Source organism: Lolium rigidum, chromosome 2, assembly GCF_022539505.1.
Source record: "Lolium rigidum isolate FL_2022 chromosome 2, APGP_CSIRO_Lrig_0.1, whole genome shotgun sequence".
Lineage (NCBI taxonomy): Eukaryota > Viridiplantae > Streptophyta > Magnoliopsida > Poales > Poaceae > Lolium > Lolium rigidum.
In genome coordinates, this window is record NC_061509.1 from 156,601,638 (window position 1) to 156,624,569 (window position 22,932).

General features: G+C 44.9%; 1 protein-coding gene across 3 annotated transcripts; it reads left to right on the forward strand.

Annotated features, from left to right (window-relative positions):
* The first annotated feature begins 9,567 nt into the window (after window positions 1-9,567).
* On the forward strand, window positions 9,568-16,069 carry LOC124687531 (NT-3 growth factor receptor-like). 3 transcript variants are annotated; one of them, XM_047221308.1, is made up of 8 exons: window positions 9,568-9,613; window positions 10,548-10,662; window positions 11,188-12,203; window positions 12,663-13,335; window positions 13,416-13,563; window positions 15,214-15,336; window positions 15,420-15,507; window positions 15,626-16,069. In XM_047221308.1, exons 3-8 carry the CDS (start codon window positions 11,210-11,212, stop codon window positions 15,781-15,783), a joined length of 2,184 nt encoding a protein of 727 aa, XP_047077264.1. In that variant the 5' UTR covers window positions 9,568-9,613; window positions 10,548-10,662; window positions 11,188-11,209; the 3' UTR covers window positions 15,784-16,069. The 3 variants fall into 3 exon arrangements, with proteins under 3 accessions (XP_047077264.1, XP_047077263.1, XP_047077262.1); XM_047221307.1 differs by having other exon boundaries at window positions 11,188-11,635; window positions 11,888-13,335; XM_047221306.1 differs by having other exon boundaries at window positions 11,188-13,335.
* The last annotated feature ends 6,863 nt before the right edge of the window (window positions 16,070-22,932 follow it).

Consider the following 22,932-nt stretch of genomic DNA (forward strand, 5'->3'; position numbering starts at 1 on the left):
CCGGAGAAGACCGGTGGCTAGTAGCGAAACACCAAAAGTACGCAGCAGATCTTATCTGAATTCCGTCCCCGACCGTGCAATCTGGCGAAGCAACGCGTAGACGTGATATGTAGCAGCAGATCGCGGAGATGATCACCACGGCAGAGTTGGACGGTGGGCGGGGACGAGATCACCTTCGGCTCTGATACCAATGTTAGAAATTAGATTTGTGGTCTATCCCCTATTCCTCTGCGCATTTCCGTGGTGCCGCTCACAATTCGCATATCTGAGGCTAGGGGATAGGGACCTTCTTATACTGTGTTTCCAAAGAGTCCACCTCTTATACAGATAAGATTCCTAGTGTTTTAAACTAGTTTCCGAGATAGAGTCCAGACCAAACTACCAACCATGATATAATTTGTCTGTTAGCGGATTCTACCCGTTAAGTCCCGAAACACGCACTTGTGAGCAATGCGTCATGATCATGTTTCAATTCCATAATCATGCAGGTCGACATTAGGGCTGTAATCTAACCATGACCTAGTTCCTTCCAATTATCAACGTACCCGGGTAGTCTTTCCAATATATGTACACAATATATTGTATTCCATTGATAATCGACCAGCTTCCTTAGGCATGACAATGCACTAAGTATATTACAACAAGTATATATAATTCCATGTGCAAGGACACGTATGATTCCATATGAGGTTTCCTAAATATATATAATATCGTTAAATTTGAATAAAGTTGTAGGACACATATTTCCTACAACCTTGAGATGATTACACTGACTTGCAACTTGTGATCCTTTCTTGATAGATAGCTTGCATGCAAAAAGTTCATTTAGTAAGCACGAGTTAACTTTATTTTTTCGAGATTGCATGATTTTATGTTTCATATGAAATGGATGCCACACGGAGTCGACCATGGTGAGTGAGGGACACAATTATAAATTCCTGACCTTCTTTAAAACTCCAGACATGGTTCACCAATTCTCAAGATATTGTCCTTGTGTGCTATATATATACTCTTGCATGCATGCCATCCATGGGTGATCTCTGCATACCCCATCGTCAAGGTACATGATGTTATTTTGTGTAATAATGACAAGTATTATTGTGCATGATGTTTTTGAGCTCAGGAATATTTTATGCCACACTTGATCAAGTATAGATGTTGCGAGAAAAAATAAAAGCCGTAGCAACGCACGGGCATTCAACTAGTGCATCATAGTATACCTGATAATTATCCATAACTCACACCCAAATCCATACCCATTCTTTTGGGCAGGGTATGGGTATAAAAATATTTCCCCATTTTTGTTCGGGCATGGGTAGGATAATAGGCTGTTATCCGTGGATTACCCACCTTACCCTACGGGCTGTGTTTGAGTAGAATCCAAGAACGCTAATTAGAAACAATCCGTCCATGGTCCAGCCACAGCCTGTACATCTCCCGCAGATCCTCCTCCGTCTGCGGTGTCGTCAGCCCGTTGTCCTCCACGCACGCGGCGGAGGCCACCTGGGACGGCGGCTTGTTCGCCACCGACCCCCCTTTCTACGAGGCCTCCTTCCTCTTCTTGAGTTTCTTGGCATAATTTATGCTGATTGATGGCTATAGAATTTATTGTTTGTCAAAATTCAGTTTTGGTATACTGCAGCATACATAATTTAACATGCTATTCCTTATTTTGACAAACAATAGTATAGTGCAGTAGGATTGATCTTGCACTGGGTTGTTCGTGAAATCTATTCAAGAGCGCACAGATGGATGTAGTTGACTGCGCGCTTGACGAACTGACCAGTACTGGTTCACGTCTGGTCTGTTATCTTGAGTGGAGTCATTCTGTTTATTTTGGTTTCAGCGTGTGGAGACAAAACTTCTCTAGTCTGGTTACTCTCAAGTTTATTCACAGGCTGTATATATTGCAGAATACTCTCCAAGTAGTACTATATTTCTAACTTATTTTGACATGAAATCTTATACATGTTTCTCTCGATACCCTGTCTAGTAAAATTTGCAGTGAGTACTCTAATGGGCATGGATGCTTGAGCGCATGAGTATATATTTGACTTGATCTCATATATTTGTGCTAATGAGTATAGACTGAAAGTGTTGTGTTTGGTACTTATCACTCTCAGTGTCCGGAATTAATTCGGAACCATCATTATCGTATTGTTACTTATCAGTGCTATGGTATTAATTATGTTAAGTTGAAGGTAAATTTGGTTTTAATTTAGCTTATCAATTAGTTCCCAGTGTTAAATATTGTGGAATCACACCCATTACCAGCATATGTACTCCAGGAATGTAGATGCACATACTTCATGTTTCTTAGTGTCTTAGCAATAATGCAATTTTTAGGAGCTAGACTATGTGAGCTACTGGGAGCAAATGCGTGCCTTTTGGTGCCTATTCCCTTTTCTATTTTCTATAGTGTTAAATAATTTATTTGGATGTATCAGAACGTTGGAAATGAGCGTTTGCAAGCTGTTTATAAGAAAAATGATCGATCCTAGCTAGTAGCGTGCTAGCAGCCAGTGCCTTGCTCAATGCGCGTTCACTCCAAGCGTGAGGAACCACAGCGCAGCGAGTTGAGCAAACCCACGGGCCGAACCCGCGGGTTGAATCCGCTGTGTTGATGCAGTGTGGTGTGGGTGCGGGCATTGTACTAGTAGTTAGAAACAATCCGTCCATGGTCCATCCCTATCTTAGCTCGCGAAGGAATCTGCGGCTGCTCTCTCCGTCCGCGGGTCGCCGGCGAGTTGTACACTAGTCTCGTTCAAGCCCGCGGTCGTCTGCGCCACGGGCGCGCCGGCCGTTCCGCTGCCGTTGTGGCTCGATCAACGCGGAGGTGCGTCATCGGCGTACCGGAAGACGTCAATCCCGATACATACCTCCGGCCCTTGATGCTGTCCCTGGGGCGCATCGAGCTCTTCAGCAGCTACTGCCATCGCGGTGGGCGGAAGTGTCGTCCTCTTGCCGCGGCAGCTCGTGCATGTACACCGCCATCGGCGCCTCCTGCGACGCCACCATCACTGGCACGGCATCAGGCATGTAGGGCTGCTGGTGGAAGAAGCTCGACATGTCGACAGCTAGCGTCGTGGCCGTCCATAAGGTCGCCGCAGGGGTTGGTGGTGGCGATGTGGTCCTTGCTTCCTTGGGGAAGGTCCTGAGGGTGGAGTTCTCCGACGAATACCACTGCTTCAGCCCGGTCGCTGCCCTCTTCGTTCTGCTCTTCTTTGCGCTGCTCAACGGCAAGCTCTCGCAGACCGTCTTCACGTTTGCCAACACGGACGGGAGGTCGGGAGCGGCTGCTGCGCGGCGCAAATTAAATCCCACGCTCCTCGCCACGCACGGGACCTCCTGGGTTTCACCTCGCACGCGTGTCCATGCCCGCGCTGTCCAGAATGTTGTCGCGCGCCGAAGTGGTGATCTTCATCGGCAAGGAAAGCACATCGATCGGCCGGCGGGGACGATGGCGTGTTCTTCCGATGGGTGCAGCGGTGATGCATGTGTCGCCGGGTAGAAGCCCGGGTGCAGCGCAGCTTTCTTCGGATGGAGGAGACTTCCCAGTGGCCGTCGGGTGTGTGTCATGGTCCTCGTGTGAGCGAGCAAGAAGAGCTTCTGGGTGCTGGTTCCGTCGATCGCCGGATTCTTCGGGAGTGAGGTCGGCGCCCTTATCGCCGACGCGGATACCGCCTATTCATGCTCGCCACGAACGCCTTCCTCTCGCTGTCGCTGACACGAACATCTCCTCAGTACGCTGCTGACTGCTGCCGAATGAAGGTGCAGTGTTTTGTGACGAGTGCGCGACCGGACGAAGCGCGGTCTCTGTATCTGTATGTGTGATACTGGATCAGAGCAGGAAGTGCCGAAGTGCTGCAGATTGCTTTACCCAGTACGTGGATAACCAGCACCCGATGGGTAATATCCAGTTTTTTTTGGATATGGATAATATCATGTTAAATGGGTATGGGGAAATTTTGGTGTGGGTATACCCGGCCTGTCCAACGGCAGCCATACATCATAGGTACCGATAAAAACTATCACATAGCTAGGGCACACAAAAACGAAAAAATATGTCTTCCGTGACTGCCTTACGCTTGGCCTAAAACTTTATTGGGCAAGCCCAAAAGAACACACCCTCCTACCTATCTTTTAGGCACACGAGTGTTAGACCTATAATTCATAATCCTACGTGGCAGAGCCTAACCGCTAAGCTGAAACTTCACGCGCTTCCCATACGCTGCACACCAGCGTGATTTGGCCGCCGCCGTCCACCTAGCTGTTATGGGCGCCGCCGGCCTCTCTCCGACATGAATCGGCCCCGACGGCGCCGCTGCCCGCCACCATGATTTTGCTGCCGCCGACCATGGCGGGCAGAAATTAGGTGCCGCCGGCGGCAAGAAGCCACGCGCGCAACTTTTCCTCCCTCTCCCTAGCTGTCATGGGCGCCGCCGGCCTCGCTTCGGTGCAAATCGCGCCCCAACGGCATCGTTGCTGTGGAGCTCGATTCAACATCGCCGCCGGTCGATTTGGAGTCAGGGCTAGCGGTTTCTGTCTCCCGGAGGGCCTCTCTAACGAGCGTCGGCCTGCAGAGCCCTTGCGACGCCGTCTCCGTTAAGGCCGCTACATCTCCGCTCTGCCGCACGCAAACTGCTGCAGCCGGCGTGCCCTATTATGGGGCAACCATAAAAACCTGAGGTGCCCTATAAAACCAATAAAATTAAAGGGCATCTGTTTTGAACTTATAGGGCACTTGTATTATAGGGCAGCCATTAGAGGTGCTCTAACTGGCTTTCGGGGTGCAATTTACGACAATACAACGGTGAAAACTCCACTCCGCGCGCTAACTTTACCGACTCCAAAATAACAACTACATTAAGGTATACAACTTCATCAAGCTGCTACAAGATCTCCACGGAGTTCTACTTCGCCTTTATTACAAATAATTATAAAGGTCTAACATGGTTAAAATTCACCGCTGCCAAAAAACCAAAACCCGTCATCCGCTACCGCTTCCATGCGAGTCGCCGCCGCTCCCACGCGAGTCGCCGCACGCCGCCAAAAACCAAAAGCCCGTCGCAGAAACCCTGCCATCGCCGAATGAAAACCTGCCACCGCAATATGACACCAAACCCTGCCGCCGTAGATCCTTTGCCGCAGCCGCACAAAAATCTACGACCGGGAGATGGAAAACCCCTACGACATAAATTGCGCATTTTTTTTGCTCCTCCGGCTAGCGGCTACACCGACCAAAACAAACTCGACCACAACTACATCATGCTTGGATACCTCGACATCGATATCAAAAGCACGTCTACAACAACTCAAGTACTTTAGTCAACAACATTCGCGTAGTCACTTGCGTCCACGATTACGAGGTGGCTCCTCGGCAGTGCCCACCATTCGGGGCTTAGGGTTAGGTGAAACCTGCAAGTTAGCGCTAGACATCGTTCGACAAGCAAAAAAGGGGCACGATTTACCCAGGTTCGGGACCCTCGAGGAGGTAAAACCCTTACTTCTGCTTGTATGCTCTTGATTGATGGTGATGAAAACGATTACAATGGGGTAGCCAAAAGTGTGATTACAATAACTCACATAAAATCTTAAGTCCATGTTGCGCATAGGAGGCTCGATCAAATAGTGTATCCTCCTCGCATGCCACTATACGCACAGCCATGTAGAAAAAATCATTGTCCACAGTGAGATCAAGATTTTTTTTGGACCAATAGTGAACCCAAATTTACAAATAATACTAAAATTAGCAGCTACATGAAATGTCTTGGTTCCCATATGTGCACGAATGATGAATGTAAAGAAAACTGTAAAACATAGAGCCGGTTTGAGTACAGTACATGCATCCTCTGGGGCTTTCAAATCGAGGAGCACCTCAACATCGCCCACCAGCTCATTGGCTGCCGCCTGGTGGAGTGCACCGTACCCGTTAGTGACGGACCGGTGGTCAACAAACGGAGGCGATGAATGCATGTCGTCCTCATCTTCACCCTTGTTACCACAGTAAAGCAACCACTTTCAGTCAATGGAGTAATTATTATATTTGCACCCAATATATAAACATTCTTTCTTAAATTCACACCTCATTTTTTTTTTCATCTGATATAGCTAAAATGTTTAGAAGAAAGGAAACCACTAAACAAAAGACTTGAGAAGGCTCATCTCGGGTATTGAGAGTTGGAAAGGGATGGACCATTATATCATCTTAAGTTAGGTCAAAGTACATTGTTAGTTCATTTTCATAATATCCTACTTACAATGCAATATAAGATTTGTGCCACATACCACTTTTCACAAAAAACAAGATTTTAATTTACTCTACGAAAATATCCTAAATTAAAGAATGAAAGTCTCGCATCTTAAAGGGTAGCTTGCATATAAAGACATAGTATGGTGAACAAAAGTGTTCAGTTACAACTTGACTGATATAGACTGCCATGTTTTTCGATAATCGGAACTTAATCAGTCAAAGCATAAAAAACATTTTTTTTACTAACAACAAATCTGGAAACAAATTAATCAAGTAGATTTCATACCTTGACAAACATCTCTCGATTTTATATGCCGCCTTTTCATGCTAACTGAAAGGTCATCAAGCCAAATAAAGGAACACGGCATAATAGAGAAATCATTTGAAGCAATCATACATTGGCTGGTAATATAAGATAGAGCAACGATGACAAACCGAAACTGTTGTATATGTGCATTGTAGATGAAAAGAATCAATCAAGCAACGATCGAAGGGTTAAAAAAAAAGGCAAAATAATAAGAGGTGCTACCTTGTCATTTCTTCTGATATACTTACGTAGTACAAATCAGACAATTGCGGGCAGTAGATACCCCATCCACGATATCCTCAAACAACACCCTCCCTTGCTGTTGCAACGGGGCCTCAACCAGCTGGCCCACGCGCGCGCGCGGAGCCGTAGACTAAATTCTCTCAACGGGGCCTCACTGATACCGTGATGGACAAGATGGCGATGGAGGCCAAGATTCTCTGAGCTAGCTATATATGCCGTCCACATGGATAATTCAAACCAGCCATACCCCACGATTTGGTGCAGTCAACTGAAATGTTATACTACTCTACATAATTATATATAGGATTGTTAACAAACCATTTTCTCACAAGTCACGAGCGAAGTAACCAGTGTCTATATATATGTGCCTCTTAGTGGTTTTAGTCTAAGACATGATCAGTTAAGCGAACAATCTTTTATTTCTAGACATTAGTTAATAAACGACAATAATTTATTAGCAATAACATATATTTCTGACGGTAAGTTGAAAGAGAAATGAACATGTAAGAGAGAAAATGCTAGTAACAGATCCAGTAGCAACTTACTTTCTCACACGAACGAGCCCATAACCCAACTTGTTGAGGGCTATATCCATCCATCTGCTTACAAATTGACATTCATAGGCTATTTTTCCACAAGCAAGCCGGACAAGAATTCAGAAATATCATTCAATTTTTTTTCATAAATTGTTCAATGTTCAATTCATAAAAATAATCTTGAGGCATAATTATTCACATGGAATCCTTAGCCAATATTGTATCACTTAATTATTGACCAATATAGAAGCTCAAAAACTTCAAATTCTTGCCCCTCCAGCAGTTCCCATCCCTAACACAATAGAATGTCGCTAAAAAGAAAAGCACAACGGAATGCAGAGATTACACGCCAACCCCCTAAAAAACAAACACTACACAAAATAAAGAAAGCAAAAAACTTGAAGGAGGTCCAATCGTAGTATATTATCTAGATCCGTCTCTGTTGATCTGGCCAAATCCCTTTCACATACAGTTATTCACGAATGTCTTTAACATAAATGCACGGAATACAAGCATATAAGGTCCTCTTTTACATCAGGGATTTTGAATGCATATTACTCCCTCAATCTAAGACTCTTGCAATACCTTGGCCGGCACCGGTGTAGGAGCCGACACACTCTGGCTGCCACTGGATTAACGGCGAGAAGCGACAGAGCCAACGAAGGATGGCCGAAAACTAGACAAGCATGACAAAGGCGCGATCGACCGTCCGCAGTTTCCATGTCGATGGAGCTGCACGGCGGTTGTCCGTTGACAATGGTGGATGGGACAAGTGGCGTGGGAATGGATCAATGGAGAAAGCGGTACATGAGTCGGCACACAGAGACAACGGTGGTGGTGGTGGCACCAGGGGGAATGATCTGCAGGGGTTACAAATGGTTTTCTCTAGCTGTGCGAGAAGAAGGAAGAGGACGAGGCACAAATTGTACGTGGTTGCTTTTTTTTGTTGGAAGTTGGAGAATAACGTGGGTTCTGATTGGTTAGTTAATGAAGGATATTAAGGAGCAGGAGACGACGATAGTTACCGGGGGTATTCTTGTCTTTAAATGAAAGTGTGACACCAGACATTCACCAGTTTGCTCTTAATACTAGTAAAGAAATATCGATGTGAGAAGACGAAACGTGTTGAACAAAACCTAAAATTTGTAGTTGAAAAAAGAAGAGATTAACCGAATGATATTAACTGGCAGGGATAGGTGTACGGTTGAAGACGCAGCAGCGGGGTGGATTAATTCCTCTACAACAGAATACGTTGCACTACAAACTGAATAGAGCGAGCCTTTAGAATATTTGAAATCCTAACCCTATCTCAAATTCAATCCTACCCGGTTAGTTTATTTCTTAGGTAAACACGACACTAGTTTATCAGGCAGAGCGAGCGCCACTTCGTAGACGTACGGTTAGTTGAGTTTGTGTGCAAGCAAGAGTTTGCACCATTATCAGGCATTTACCTGCCCAAAACAGCGAGACGTTGTGGATCGGGAACCGCCATGTCTAAATGTATTTACAGGTCTAGAATAATGTACCAATTTGTGCACGTACGGTGCCTTGAAGTAAAGCTATCATTCCCATCTAAAGGGCATTGCCTTGTACTTGTAGCCAATAACTGGGACTGAGTCAAGGAGCCAGGCATCGCCGCCGGCCAGCTGGCACAACTCCGGCGAGGCAAAGGTAGGACGTATTTTCTTCCATCTTGAGCGGATTTATTTCTTCAGCACATGAACGCCTTATTTTTTGTGCCTTTTCGATCGTCATTACTACTGGGGAAGAATTTATTTCTTTCTGACCTCTCAATGCTGTACTATACAATCATATTTCTGCCATTTTTTGGATGAAAAAATAAAGAAAGAAAGAAAGATGCGCGATCTTGATCGTGCGGTCGGCAGCCGGCAGCCGGCACCACGAACAAGTAGTGTAGGTGACAATTAGGCTTTGTCTCGGTGCATTGTCAAATCTTGTCATTTATCCCGCAAATCATCTCCTCACTCCTCTCGATCCATCCCCGCCGCCACCTCCATTGACCTCCATCTAAGCTGACGCTCACACCTCACAGCAACCCATCAGCACACACACAGAGACTCCGGGAGAGCGGACCCAAAGAAATGGCCGCGATCCTCTCCTTCAGCGGCGGTCTCCGCAGGCCCCTCTCCACCTCCGCGGCGCGCTGCTCCGCCGTGCCCCGCCCCTCGCGCCCCATCGAGGCGCCTGGTGGCGTCGCGCGCGGACGACTGGTCACCGCCGCCGTTCGAGATGACCGCCGTTTTGAGATCTCGGGTACTCGCCCCGCCACAAATTTCATCACCAAAATTGCCCTGGCGAGCTCGATTTATTTGTTCCTGTCGTTTTTTCCTACTGTACTAACAATGCGGGTGGGATCACATTTACAACTCGATCTGAAACTGATGCGTGCGCGGCAAAATTGTTTGTTGCTCATGTACAGAAATTCGAGCTGGATAGCAGTAGTCGGCTAGTCACTCAGCAAGCTAACGCGTTACATTAGGCCTGCACTAGAAAGGAGCAGGGTCGTTTCATTCTAAACACCGCTGTAGATGTACCTAGTTGCTTCTTTTGGCTCCGTTATTATGCTCAGTGCTTCTTTCTTCTTTTTTGGTTTCGGTTTTTGTTGTCCCGGTCGTTAGTGGCGCAGCTAGGAAGGAACGACGCTGCTAACTTATGACACAGAAAGATCCTATTACACACAGTCTAGTAGAGAACAAAAACTAGACAAATGTTAACAACTTTACATCATTTCTATTAACATCAATATGCCACTGTCTATTCAGAATCGAACATAGTTGTCCTGTACGTGTCCATTCAACTTCATTTGATTAAGATTTCATACGATGGTAAATACATCGAGGGCTTTGCTGTGTTGGCCCTTGGAGAAGGAGATGGGGAAACAGGGAGGAAGAAGAACCAGGCAGGTTGGAGTGCCGGGACAGGAAGGGAACAGTCAAGGACTAGCGATCGATTGTTCCTTCTGGTTGTGTACTTTAGCCCCAAGGCTGCCTTGCTTCTTAGTAGTGCATCAAATGCAGTTCTCCTGCGTGGTTTTAGAAGAAAAGAAAAAAGTAGTCGCCTGCACGATTTATCAAGTATTCAACTCTTCATGTTAGCGTCCATGAGTTTCCTCCATCGTTTTGAGGTTGTTTTCCCTGGTGTTTATGTTCTAATTTCTACTGAACCATCATTTATTTTTGTCTGGCAGGCTTAGCTTATGTGTTCCAGTGGATCGGTGAGGGTATTTTCTTCTAATTGAGGAGATCGGGGCAAATTTTCTCGAGTGAATCGAAGTGTTGATTGCTTGGCTTGTCATTTAGAAGGTCAGTTTGTGGATTTCTTCACTTGTTAGGTCGTTTGTCATGTGTTTGAGGTTCAATATTTTAGCGTAGGTAGTATAGTTTAGTTTTAAGATTGGGATAAGTCTTAGCAGTCTGCAGAGATAGTTCTACTGGATCTAACTAGTCAGATTTTAGTTTGGGGAAGTGTAGAATCGAACGTGGAAACAACCAGCTGTAAACATTCTCTATATTTTTTATATTGCTAGAAGTAATTTTCTATGAATTTTGATGTAACTCAATACTAAACTAGAAGTACTTTTGTGTTATTTTTTAAAATGTAACTCAGTACTATTCCAGAAATCCTTAGATTTTCATCCATTAAAGAGTATTTAAGTTCTTGGATTACTTGGAAGGTTTGTTTCAAATTATCAAGAAACAATTGTTTTAGGAGATCTGATTATGTGTTCTTGTGACATGGTTACATACTTGCTTACTTGTAGTCTCATCAATTAGAACTACGTCAAAAATCGAGTGATTCTGATGTTTCCTATGTTTTTGTGTGGACAGTGTAATATAATCGAGTGATTCCATGCCTGGACAGCCGCTATTCCCGGCCCCGGTCTCGGCTTCACCGCCTCCGGACCATGGGAATGGAAGTATATCTACTGAAGTGATAGTTGTTCTCTCCATCTCTGGGGTGATTCTTGTGGTTGTCTTGTTGATCATCGTCGTCATCATCATCATCATGAAGAAGTGGCCCAAGGTTCCTTCGACGCAGCCACAACCTCCGCCACCGTTCTTTCCACCACAGACGTCCTTGCCGCCACAGACGGAACTATCCACTGTTTATGCAGGTCCAGACCGGGATTTGGAGAGTCTTCATTTCACAAGGCCAATGCAAACCCCGGTTAACCCCACTTACAGTGTTCTGCAGCCGCTTTCACGCCTTCCTCATCGGAAGTCACAGACAGATACGCAGGGCACAAGCACAGTGCCTGTGCAAACGAGCCAGTATGTGCCCAATACATGGGGAATGAACTCCAAGGCGACTGCTGCTACCCAGATTGGTACTTCCAGGCCTGTTTATGCAGGTCCAGACCAGGATTTGGAGAGTCTTCATTTGACTAGGCCAATGCAAACTCTGGTTGATCCGAGTTACAGGGTACTGCAGCCGCTTTCAGGCCTTCCTCCTTTGCTTCATCGGAAGTCAGAAACAAGTGAAGATACGCAGGGCACAAGCACAGTGCCTGTGCAAATGAGCCAGTATGTGCCCAATACATGGGGAATGAACTCCAAGGCGACTGCTGCTACCCAGATTGGTACTTCCAGGCCTGTTTATGCAGGTCCAGACCAGGATTTGGAGAGTCTTCATTTGACAAAGCCAATGCAAACTCTGGTTGACCCGAGTTACAGTGTACTGCAGCCGCTCTCACGCCTTCCTCCTTTGCTTCATCGGAAGTCGCAGACAACTGAAGATACGGAAAGCACAGTACCTGTGCAAATGAGCCAGCCCAGTACTCTGGGAATGAACTCCAATGCGACTGCTGCTACCCAGATTGGTACTTCCAGGCCTGTTTATGCAGGTCCAGACCAGGATTTGGAGAGTCTTCATTTGACAAAGCCAATGCAAACTCCGGTTGACCCGAGTTACAGTGTACTGCAGCCGCTTTCACGCCTTCCTCCTTTGCTTCATCGGAAGTCGCAGACAACTGAAGATACGGAAAGCACAGTACCTGTGCAAATGAGCCAGCCCAGTACTCTGGGAATGAACTCCAATGCGACTGCTGCTACCCAGATTGGTACTTCCAGGCCTGTTTATGCAGTTCCAGACTGTGTTTTGGAGAATTTTCATTTCACAAAGCCAATGCAAACTCTGGTTGATCCTAGTTACAGGGTACTGCAGCCACTTTCACACCTTCCACCTTTGCTTCATATGACGTCACAGACAATTGAAGATACGCAGAGCACAAGCACAGTGCCTGTGCAAATGAGCCAGTATGTGCCCAGTACCCAGATTGGTACTTCCAGGCCTGTTATTGCAGTTCCAGACTGTGTTTTGGAGAATTTTCATTTCACAAAGCCAATGCAAACTCCGGTTGATAACAGTTACAGGGTATTGCAGCAGCTTTCACACGTTCCTCCGTTGCTTCATATGAAGTCGGTAGTCACAAGCACAGTAAGTTCACCATTGTCGACCAGGTTGGGGACATTTCCAGTGGTGGTAAGCTCGGCTACCGTGCCAGCATTGAGCTCCGATCATTGCCAGAAAACACTGCCACATGCCCATTGTGAGGGAGAAATTGATAATTCTCCTGCGACTATGGATGGTCGTTTTGTCTACAAAACTCAACCTGGAGGGTATCGCGTGGGCATGGAAGACCCTACTTTCAGAAATGCTGTCACACTGGGTTCTGGAGAATTGCAAGTGCAGATAATTCAGCACACTGACATTGAAGAGTTATGTGAACTGGGGTCTGGAGCCTTCGGCACGGTTTTCCATGCAAAATGGAAAGGCTCGGATGTCGCTGTAAAAAGGATCTGGGCTTCTGAGGAACAGCGCACTGATTTCTGGAACGAAACTTCTATCCTTGCATCCTTGCACCATCCGAATTTGGTGTCCTTCTATGGTGTTGTTCTCGATGGACCTGAAGGGTCCGTCGGAACAATCACCGAGTACATGGATGGTGGATCAGTTCGACAGGCATTGCAAAAAAAGTACGTTATATTCATTCCAAATAATGCTTTTCATACGGTAACTGTTTTTGTCTCAGTTTCTTATTTTTTGATGTATGCAGGTTATTTGATAGATGCAGACGTCTAGTAATTGTGATGGATATCGCCTTGGGTATGCAGTATTTACATGGGAAGGGCATTGTACATTTTGATTTGAAGTGTGACAATCTGCTCCTCAACCGAAGTAATGCCCAACGCCCTGTATGCAAGGTGAGTCTATATTTCTTTCTGCGGGGAAAGAAAAAAATCTATTAACATAGCTGCACAGAAATCTTTTCGAAGCCTCTGCCGGAGGGGTCTTCTTATCATGAGTCAGTTCGTTATGGGCATGCCAACATCGCCAGAGGATCATAAGGACCATCAAGACTTGAGTTTCATGCTCCTCAACCGAAGTTTAAGAGAGGCAGATTCCAGTCCTTCCCATTTCTGTACAGCTCCTTGACACTAGGGATATTCCAGCATTGCTTCATTGCTCCCCATAAATTATGGGCCTGGGGACAGGTGACGAGGGCATGGAAGATGTCTTCCTCGCCAGCCCCGTAAATAGGACATGTGCTGTCAGTGATCATCTTTCTTCTCACCATGTTTGCTGTCGTTGCAAGGCCATCCCTAGCTAGCTTCCAGGCAAATGTTTTAACCTTTGGAGGCGCTAGGCTATGCCATATCAGATTCCATTCAGAAATATACCCATAAGGCCTCTCACGTGATGACCCTCTATCTTCCTCCCTCTGTCTCTTCCATTCCTTATCGGTAAGCGCTCCGCACTGAAAATTGTCCTTTTGCATCCCATTGCCAGGCAATGATTTCAGGTGCATCACCATTTCTTCGAGAAGTTTTAATTTGGATAATCCTCTCAATATAAACAGGGTAGAACCACTGTTCCAGCAGTGGGCGATTCCAGGTGCCATCCGGATTGAGGAGTTCAGAAACCCATCTTAACCTGCATCTTCCTTTAGGGGAAATTGGTTTGAAGTGATGGTTGCGAGGAATCCAGGGATCCCTCCAGATTCTGACATCGGCCCCATTACCAATTTTCCAAATGGCCCCTTTCTTCAATAATTCAAGGCCATGTTCAATGGCATGCCAGGTGGAAGAGCCATTACCCGTAAACACCGTGTCAAGGAGGTTGCTACTGGGGTAGTACTTAGCTCTCAGAATTTGGGCATAGAGCGAATCTGGGAACTGGATCAGTCGCCAAGCTTGTCTTGCCAGGAGTGCTTGATTAAACATGCGCATATCCTTGAACCCCATACCACCTTGTCTTTTTTGGCTTCAGCAAAATATCCCATGCCAGTCACTGCATTTTTCGTTGGCCATTTTCGGTTCCCCACCAAAAATTCCTGATTATCCTGTCCAGATCGTCACACAGACCATAGGGCAGTTTATAAACGCCCATGACATAGGTAGCTAGAGCTTGTCTTACAGCTTTGATCATAACCTCACGTCCTCCTTGAGCCATCTGATTTTCCTCCACTTGCATGAGTCGTTTCACAAGTTTACCCTGCAGGCTCTGGAATTTGCCTTTGGAAACTCGACCTTCTGGTGTTGGTAGTCCCAAGTATTTGTTTTCACATTTTTGGACCACCACCTGCAAAGTGTTCATTACCTGAACCTTGTCCTCCTCATCGCAATTTGGTCCAAAATATATAGAGCATTTGGACGGATTTATTAGCTGCGTACATTGGCTATAAGTTTGTAGAACATTCATCACCCTGTTGGCCTGGTTAGAATCTGCCTTGGAAAACAGGAGGCTATCGTCAGCAAATAATAAGTGGGACACTCTTGGTGCACGCCTGCATATTCTTAACGTGGTGGTCAGATTTTCCTGAACCTCTTTATGTAACCATGTTGTGTTTGTAGGTTGCTGACTTCGGATTATCAAAGGTCAAACACCAACCACTGATCTCTGGTGGAGTGAGAGGAACACTTCCCTGGATGGCTCCGGAGCTATTAAATGGAAGTAGCAGCCGTGTTTCTGAAAAGGTGTGCTATACCCTCCATACTATTTTGCATGACCTTTCCCCTGATCCACTTCTGGCTTACCTTCACATCCTTTTGCTTTGTAGGTTGACGTTTTCTCATTCGGAATTGTGATGTGGGAACTACTTACCGGTGAAGAGCCTTATGCCGACTTACATTATGGCACAGTTCTAGGTATGCTTGCAACTTCTACTGTTATACACACTGCATTACCTCACTAGCTTGAGTCCATTGCCATTATTCTTCCTATAACATTTTGGCAACTGCATAATATGATGCACAATCAAACCAGGTGGGATTGTCAACGACACCCTGCGCCCCCCCGTTCCTGATTCGTGTGATCCGCACTGGAGGCGGCTGATGGAGCAGTGCTGGTCGGCCGATCCATCGGATCGACCGACCTTCACAGAAATCGTGAGCATACTTCGGGCCATGGCGACCTCTATATAGATGCCTCTGGTCTACTCCAAACTTGTTCTATGGTGTGCCCTGTTTCCTGCGGGTGATGTGTGTGATCTCATAGTGTCCCCGAGTTGGGCTAGTTATGAACCTCTAACTCGACGAGTGTGAGCTGTGATCGCTGACAACATTGATGAATCAAGTTATTATCAATAGATTTCTCGTTCCGTCAGTTTAGACATCCTTTTCCGCACACAAAGAGAAAGCAGAGAGGCAAAATCTGTTGTTTTATTGTTGTTGAACTTGGGCATTTCTCCTATAAGAATCCAGTGTTTGGTTATTTCTATGTGGTGATTGAATTACATCTTCAGTTTTTATGTTCATGGAAAGTTTGATGATGTGCTTGCAGAAAGAAGGGTCTAAGGATGTATAATTTTGCAGCTGATGGTTTAATTCTTCAAATGGGAGCTTCACAGGGTCATGTTTTCAATGTCATTACTTTTCTAGATTGCTGTTTCGTGGATGATGCAAAATTAAGGGTGCAAAAGGAGAGGTGCAAAATTGGGGATTGACCTTTTCATTTGTGCTTACATGATTACTGGAGATCAATTGTGGGGAGAATCTTGTATCTGCATCTGTACGCACTGTCCACTGTCAAAAAGATGTTCAAAGGTAAGTTGTGCCTTGCTCCCACTTACTGATTCTCTCTTGCATTTTCTTTACATATGATCATTGTTTCTGTATGTTTCACTATGTATTCTTGTTTCTGCTGGTACAAGAGCTGTGACTGTTGCCTAGACCGCATATGGTGGGCCATAATTTGTCCTGCCATTGAGAGATGATGAGTTTTTTCATGTAATCTGTTTGGTTTTTCTGGGTGTCTAATTGCAATGCATTTTTTTCCCAACGATTCAGAATATCAGTTGAGTTCATTAGGGAAAATGCGACATGTGAACCTACCTGGCGCATCGACGGTGGGTGTAAGATTAAGATTCGGACATAGATGAGGACCACAAACCGTATTAACTTGCAGACAGATGCTTGTACTAAGCCGGTATACTATATCATTTCCGAATAGTGAAGTTAGCTGGTCCCGGAGACAGCCAGTGTCCCACGCCTGGATTAGACATCCATTTGTGGATCACGCTTTGAAAGCTTCAGACCAGCCACGAAAACTGGTTTTTTCCTTGCAGACTGCATTGTATAATACTAGCTTACACTTTTCCCCAATTTTCCCTTGACTCATCCACAATTTTCCCCAAAAGCCTACACTTTTTCTTGTCTGTATTCAGCTCGAAGAATTATGCATTGTATAATACTAGCTTACATATATGAGGATGGCTCCCTTTTCTGTTAGTACTAACTTCAACTCTGAACTGTTCGTGCATTGTGTTACTTTGTTTTCTTGATTACTTCAGCTTCATTGCCTTCCGTAGGAGTAAAATTTTGAACTCAGAAAGTAATACCTTCAGTAATCGTTGTTCCATTTGAACTTCTGAAGCAAAAAAATTTGGTGATATCATCTTTATGTTTGGAGTAATTGAGTGTTGTGCATAGTTTATGTTAGTCAACAAGATATGTAGAAATCAATAAAAAAAGAATAGTTTCGTGGAATCTGCTCTCTTGCATGAAAAAATTTGTAGGCCATGAAATTGTGTTGTATTGTAGCAATGATAGGAGGTTTGTGGGATTAAGTGGTGAATTGTTATGGTTGACTTGCGGAAAGGAATTAAGCAACATAGCTGAACTGGTGAGGGATTGGAGGGTTGTATGATTTTTCTGTCATAATTGCTTCTTCTATTTCTGTATTCTTCAGTAAAAATAAAATTATAAAAATGCAATGTCTTATTGTTTTAAAATATGAAGTTTGAGATTATAATATGGGAGTATCTCGATCTGTTATTAACCCTTAAGTACAAATAATAGAAATCGCTTGTCCACCCAAAACTTTAGGGAATCTTTGGCTGAGATGTGAATGCCTATGCATACATTGTCACTGCATGTGAGACATATGCATGTTGTTCACGTTTTTTTTATATGGCCATAGTTCATCCGCGCTTTTCAGGCTTTAGAAATATCATCGGTCCTTATGGTTGTGAATAGATGGGAAACACTTTCCTATATGGTTATTGAATTACATGCTTGCCTTTTTCATATATTTCTTTTTTGATAAAATTTCATACTTCATACTACATACTAAATATTTCCTTTTTGATAAAATTTCATACTTCATACTACATATTTTTCGAGGAAAAGCAAAGGACCTTTGCATTTCATTTCATCGAAAAGTTAGAGTTTAGGATACATCCTCCTAGGAGGCAGTTACAAAACTTAGGCAAACAAGTCAGTGCACATCCCAAGTGGATGGCAGCACTACATGTAACCCCTGGGCACCTGCTCTAGCCCAGAGTTTGGCCTCTTCCTTGATGTTTGAGATCAGGAGTGCCACAGATGGTCTTGCACCCTCAAAGAAGCAGGCATTCCTGTGCTTCCATGTCATCCAAGGGATGAGCAAGGTGGCAGAGGCGAGGCCCTTACGAAGAGGTGTAGGGGTGTCTAGCTTGGCCTTGCGCCACCAGTCCATGATGGAGGGCTCGTGGTCTGGCATGCGAGTAGTCATTCGGAGCCATGCGAAGATCTCATGCCAGACTTGTCTAGCAAACGGGCACTCCAACATCAGGTGTCGCATGGATTCCGGCAGCTGATCACAAAGTAATCATCGAGGGTGGTGCGGCAGGCCATGGCGAGCTAGGCGCTCCGCGGTCCAGCATCTGTCCTGATTGGCCAGCCAATGGAGAAACTTTACCTTCGGCGGCGCCCATGTTTTCCAAATCAACTTCCAGGAGTAACAAGATGTCGATCCATGGAAAGTGGTTAGATAGCATGAGCGGGCTGTGTAAGAGCCGGAAGCAGTCCACTTCCATAGTAGCTGGTCTGGTTGGTCATTGAGTATGGTGCCCTGGATCAAGATCCATAGCTGTAGGTACTGTCCAATCTCATGGATTCCGAGGACCCCCTGTATGTCTCTTGCCCAGCTGTTCCCATGGATACCGTCGGCAACAGTCCTTGCTTTGCGCCGTCTGTTGGGTATGCAACTATATAGAAGTGGAGCAAGCTCTTTGATTGCCTTGCCATTGACCCATCTGTCCTCCCAAAATAATGCCTTCTGACCGTTGCCAATACACATGGTGGTGGATGCGAAGAACAGTGCGCGTTCCTCAGCAGTGAATTGTAGGTCCAGGCCACTCCACGCGCGTGTGTCGTCTGTGCGGGATAGCCATAACCAGCGCAAGCGCAGGGCAAGGCCAGCACGCTCGATGTCCTGTATGCCCAGGCCACCATAGGAGATGGGACGGCATACATGTCCCCAGTTGACATGGCAATGGCCACCATTGGCTGCGGCGCGACCAGCCCAAAGGAAACCTCTCTGGATTTTGACGATCATCTTCAGGGACTTCTTTGGAGGCGCGTAGGCAAGCAGCTGGTGGATGGGGATAGCACTCAAGACAGATTTTACCATGGCCAGACGGCCAGCCTTGTTCATCAGTCCAGCCATCCACGTCGGTAGGCTTCCAGCGATTTTGTCAATGACAGGCTGGAGCTGTGCAGCCGTTGGCCTTCGGATCGTCAGGGGTATGCCAAGATAGGTGATGGGCAGCTCTACAATTGGGCATTGAAGGGGCGCAATAAAGGGCGCAATGTCGTCCGGGCTGCAGCGCAAAAGGGAGGCTGAGCTCTTGGAGAAATTGACATTTAGTCCGGAGACACGCCCAAATAAATGCAGGACCTCCTTGACAGCAGCAATGTCACTGGGCAGTGGGTGACAGAAGAGGATGACGTCGTCCGCATATAGGGATATGTGAGGAATTGTTCTTCTGGGATGTAGTTGCTTCAGGATTTGCAGCTGGACAGCGTGCTTGACTAGCCTGCCCAGAATGTCTACTGCCAGCACAAACAGTTGAGGGGACAAAGGGTCACCTTGTCGTAGCCCTCGCTGATGCCAGATTGGGGGCCCTGGTTCGCCATTGAGCAGGACGCGTGTGCTCGCGGTATGTAACAGGATAGACAGCCATTCAAGAAATCTGCGACCAAAGCCATACTGCTGCAGGGCCTCAAAGAGGAACGGCCATGATAGGGAATCAAAGGCCTTTGCTAGGTCTAGTTTGAGTATAACCCGTGGCTCCCCTAGCTGGTGCAACAGGCGCGCAGATTGTCGAACCAAGACAAAGTTGTCATGGAGACTTCTGCCCATGATGAAGGCGTTTTGGTTGTTGCTGACCAGGGTGCCAAGCTTGGGAGCCAGCCTGAGAGAAAGCACTTTGGCGAAGATCTTCGCAACTAGGTGTATTAGGCTGATAGGGCGGTAATCAGATAGGAGGCTTGCATCTCCTTTTTTTGGCAGCAATGTGAGCAAGGCCTGGTTGAGCTTGCTGAAACCACGGCCCCGCATCTCGTACAACTGCTGGAAAACATCGACGAAATCCTGCTTGATTGTGGGCCAACATGCACGCACGAATTCCGCAGTAAACCCGTCGGGGCCAGGTGCCTTGCGCGCCGGCAGATGCTTGATAGCATCCCAGATTTCTTCCCCGCCAAAAGCCTCATCTAACTCATGTAGGTCCTGGGTTTCAATCAGAGGCGAGAGGTCTAGGGTGTGCTCCCTTTCCACGGCAGTCCCAAGAAGTGCATCAAAATGCCGGAATGCAGCCTGAGCCATCTCATTGTGATCAGCATACTACATATTTCCTTGCCTATAGTTGCTTTACCCTGTTTTTGTCCTCCATATTGATTGATTACTAGATGGGTTGTACATATGCCCACATAAGATGTGAAGCTACCGTCTGTACACTAGGTAGCTATACTAGAACTTTTCCTGTTAGTAACTGCAGAAAACAAAGTAGTAAATGAAACAAGGCAGCTTGGTCATTTGGAAACGCTTGATTCTCTCGGTGTTTCATAATACTAGGTGGGCTTAGGTGATTGATTTGATTAAGTTGCTTCCCGTGGCACTAGCATAGGCAGGAAGATGCACTTACTGTGAGTCAACAGATCCCTCATCAAACGCTGAAATCTGATTTGTGTTAACTGTAGTGGCAGTGGCACCAGATTTCAAAATGACCAAATCTGATGTAATTAAGCATAGAAGTATATTTATATTCCCTGTTTCATAGAAGTATATTTATATCTCTGTTTTTGTCCTCCACATAAGTGATGCTCTTAGAACTTAAGTACAACTGATTAGTATTGGGTAATGATAATTGATGGTTAAATACGTAAGATACTACTTATTTTCTATAAATTCTGATAGTATAAGTTAAATGTGGTCATCATGGTCTGCTGACAATACAACACTGATGATATAAGTTGAATCTGCGAAACCTATATTTAGATTGCTTCTTGCACTTGGGAGCCATTTCCTGGTGATCTATATATTTATTATTGGTTTTCCATGTAATTTCTATGTTATGCATGAACACCTGATTTCTGGCGCTAAGAGTGCAAATTCTGTTTATAGGAGGGAGCGGAATTGGAGGTGGCCAGTAGGTAGCAGCAGCCTTCCGCGTCTTGGTTGTCTCGGTGAGCATCCTGGTTGTCCCGTCTACTTGGTGGTGTACTGGAACCCGCTGTTGCATGTGTTGGTCGATCTTTCGTGTCAGCATTTAACATTCTGGTACATGAAGTGTGTTATGGGATGTCTGAAAAAGCATGGAGGTCATGAGAATTTTGTAAGAGCATTTGTTGATTTAACTAGAATTTTGTTAATCATTTAGTCATTGCACAATATTTTGTATGTGAAGCTGCATCTTACTTTACCACTGCTAGAAAATTTGGTTACATGATTGGAGTTTCTGGACCCTACTGGGAGCATCTTGAACTGAATCTTAAGAAATGAATATGCTGCTCTTTGGTTTACTACCCAAGTTGTTGGAGGCTTTCCCCAAGTCCTAAATTTTGTATTTTTTCTATGAATCAATTTGATGAGAAGCTAAGTAGGAACAAATTAATTTGTATTGTGGTTTCGTGTGATTAAGTGGGATATTATTTTCAGAAATATTACTGTAAACCATTGATTTCTGCATGCTACATGGGACATTGGATTGCATGCATCGAGTAAAATGTAGTCTGATCTTGTCCAGGTAGAGGAATGAACAGTCTAATGGATTTAAAGGTTATTCTAAGGTGTCATATTTGTTATTAAATACAGTGTATTGCATTCTCAATTTCGTGCTTAGGAATTCGTCAGTCTGACTGCTTAAGAATTCATCAATAATAAACAGTTCTGCTTAGGGATACACGAGTCCATATAGGTTTTGTTTTCAGTATATAAATGGTATTGTTTGCTGCTTCCAGATACAACAAATTCTAACAGGAGGAATCTCCTTGCTTTATATCTTAAAATAGCTGAATCCCTACACTTGTAGAGTAGCACTTTGTAATATTATTTTTTAATAAAAGGGATTTTCCCCAAGCGAAATCGCCAGACTTGATATATTAATGAAGCAACCAAAACACATGAAGATCCAAGATAGCACTTGGTCTAAAACTGAGATTTTCATCAGGCATTGGCATCAGCATTCAGTAAAAAGGGCAGATGTAGCAGCACACCAGAACACCGATAGAAGATATAGACTATGTCAGCGTGAACGAGAATGATCACTCATTGATTCGTACAACAATATTATTGCATCTGCTGTTTTTATTTAGAACAAGAAGACACTGAGGTCCATTTATATTTACTAAATATTATTGTTTATCATATTATTTGACTCATATTATTGTTTACCATATGCTATAACTTTGTGCATATTCAGATGCATTTTTGGATTGAAAATTTCTGCTGCGAGGACAGAGAATGCATGGAGAAAGGTATTTTTCTACACATATTGCATGACTGCCGTGAAAGCTTGTTCAGTTATCTTGTAATCCATTCATCTACTCCACATGTTGATTACCATAATGTATGGTTGGCATTTGTTCATATCTTCCCAGGATATTGTCAGTACAATGTTCAAAATGTATAATTGTGTCATCTTTTCATGAACAACTTAAAGCAATCAAGAAGGTAAATGATTAAGTAACAGAATGACTGATCATTTCATGCCCATGCTAGAACTATAATTGTGTCATATTTTCAACTTTTCAACTTCATAACGGTTTATGCTAAAGCAGTATCTTGCATAATTGTTAGTCTCTACCTAC

Coding starts and splice junctions, on each gene's coding strand:
- LOC124687531 (XM_047221306.1), top strand. CDS start 11,210: ATGCCTGGACAGCCGCTATTCCCGGCCCCGGTCTCGGCTTCACCGCCT. Junction 13,336..13,415: donor CGACAGGCATTGCAAAAAAA/GTACGTTATATT, acceptor TGATGTATGCAG/GTTATTTGATAGATGCAGAC. Junction 15,337..15,419: donor GCAGCCGTGTTTCTGAAAAG/GTGTGCTATACC, acceptor TTTGCTTTGTAG/GTTGACGTTTTCTCATTCGG.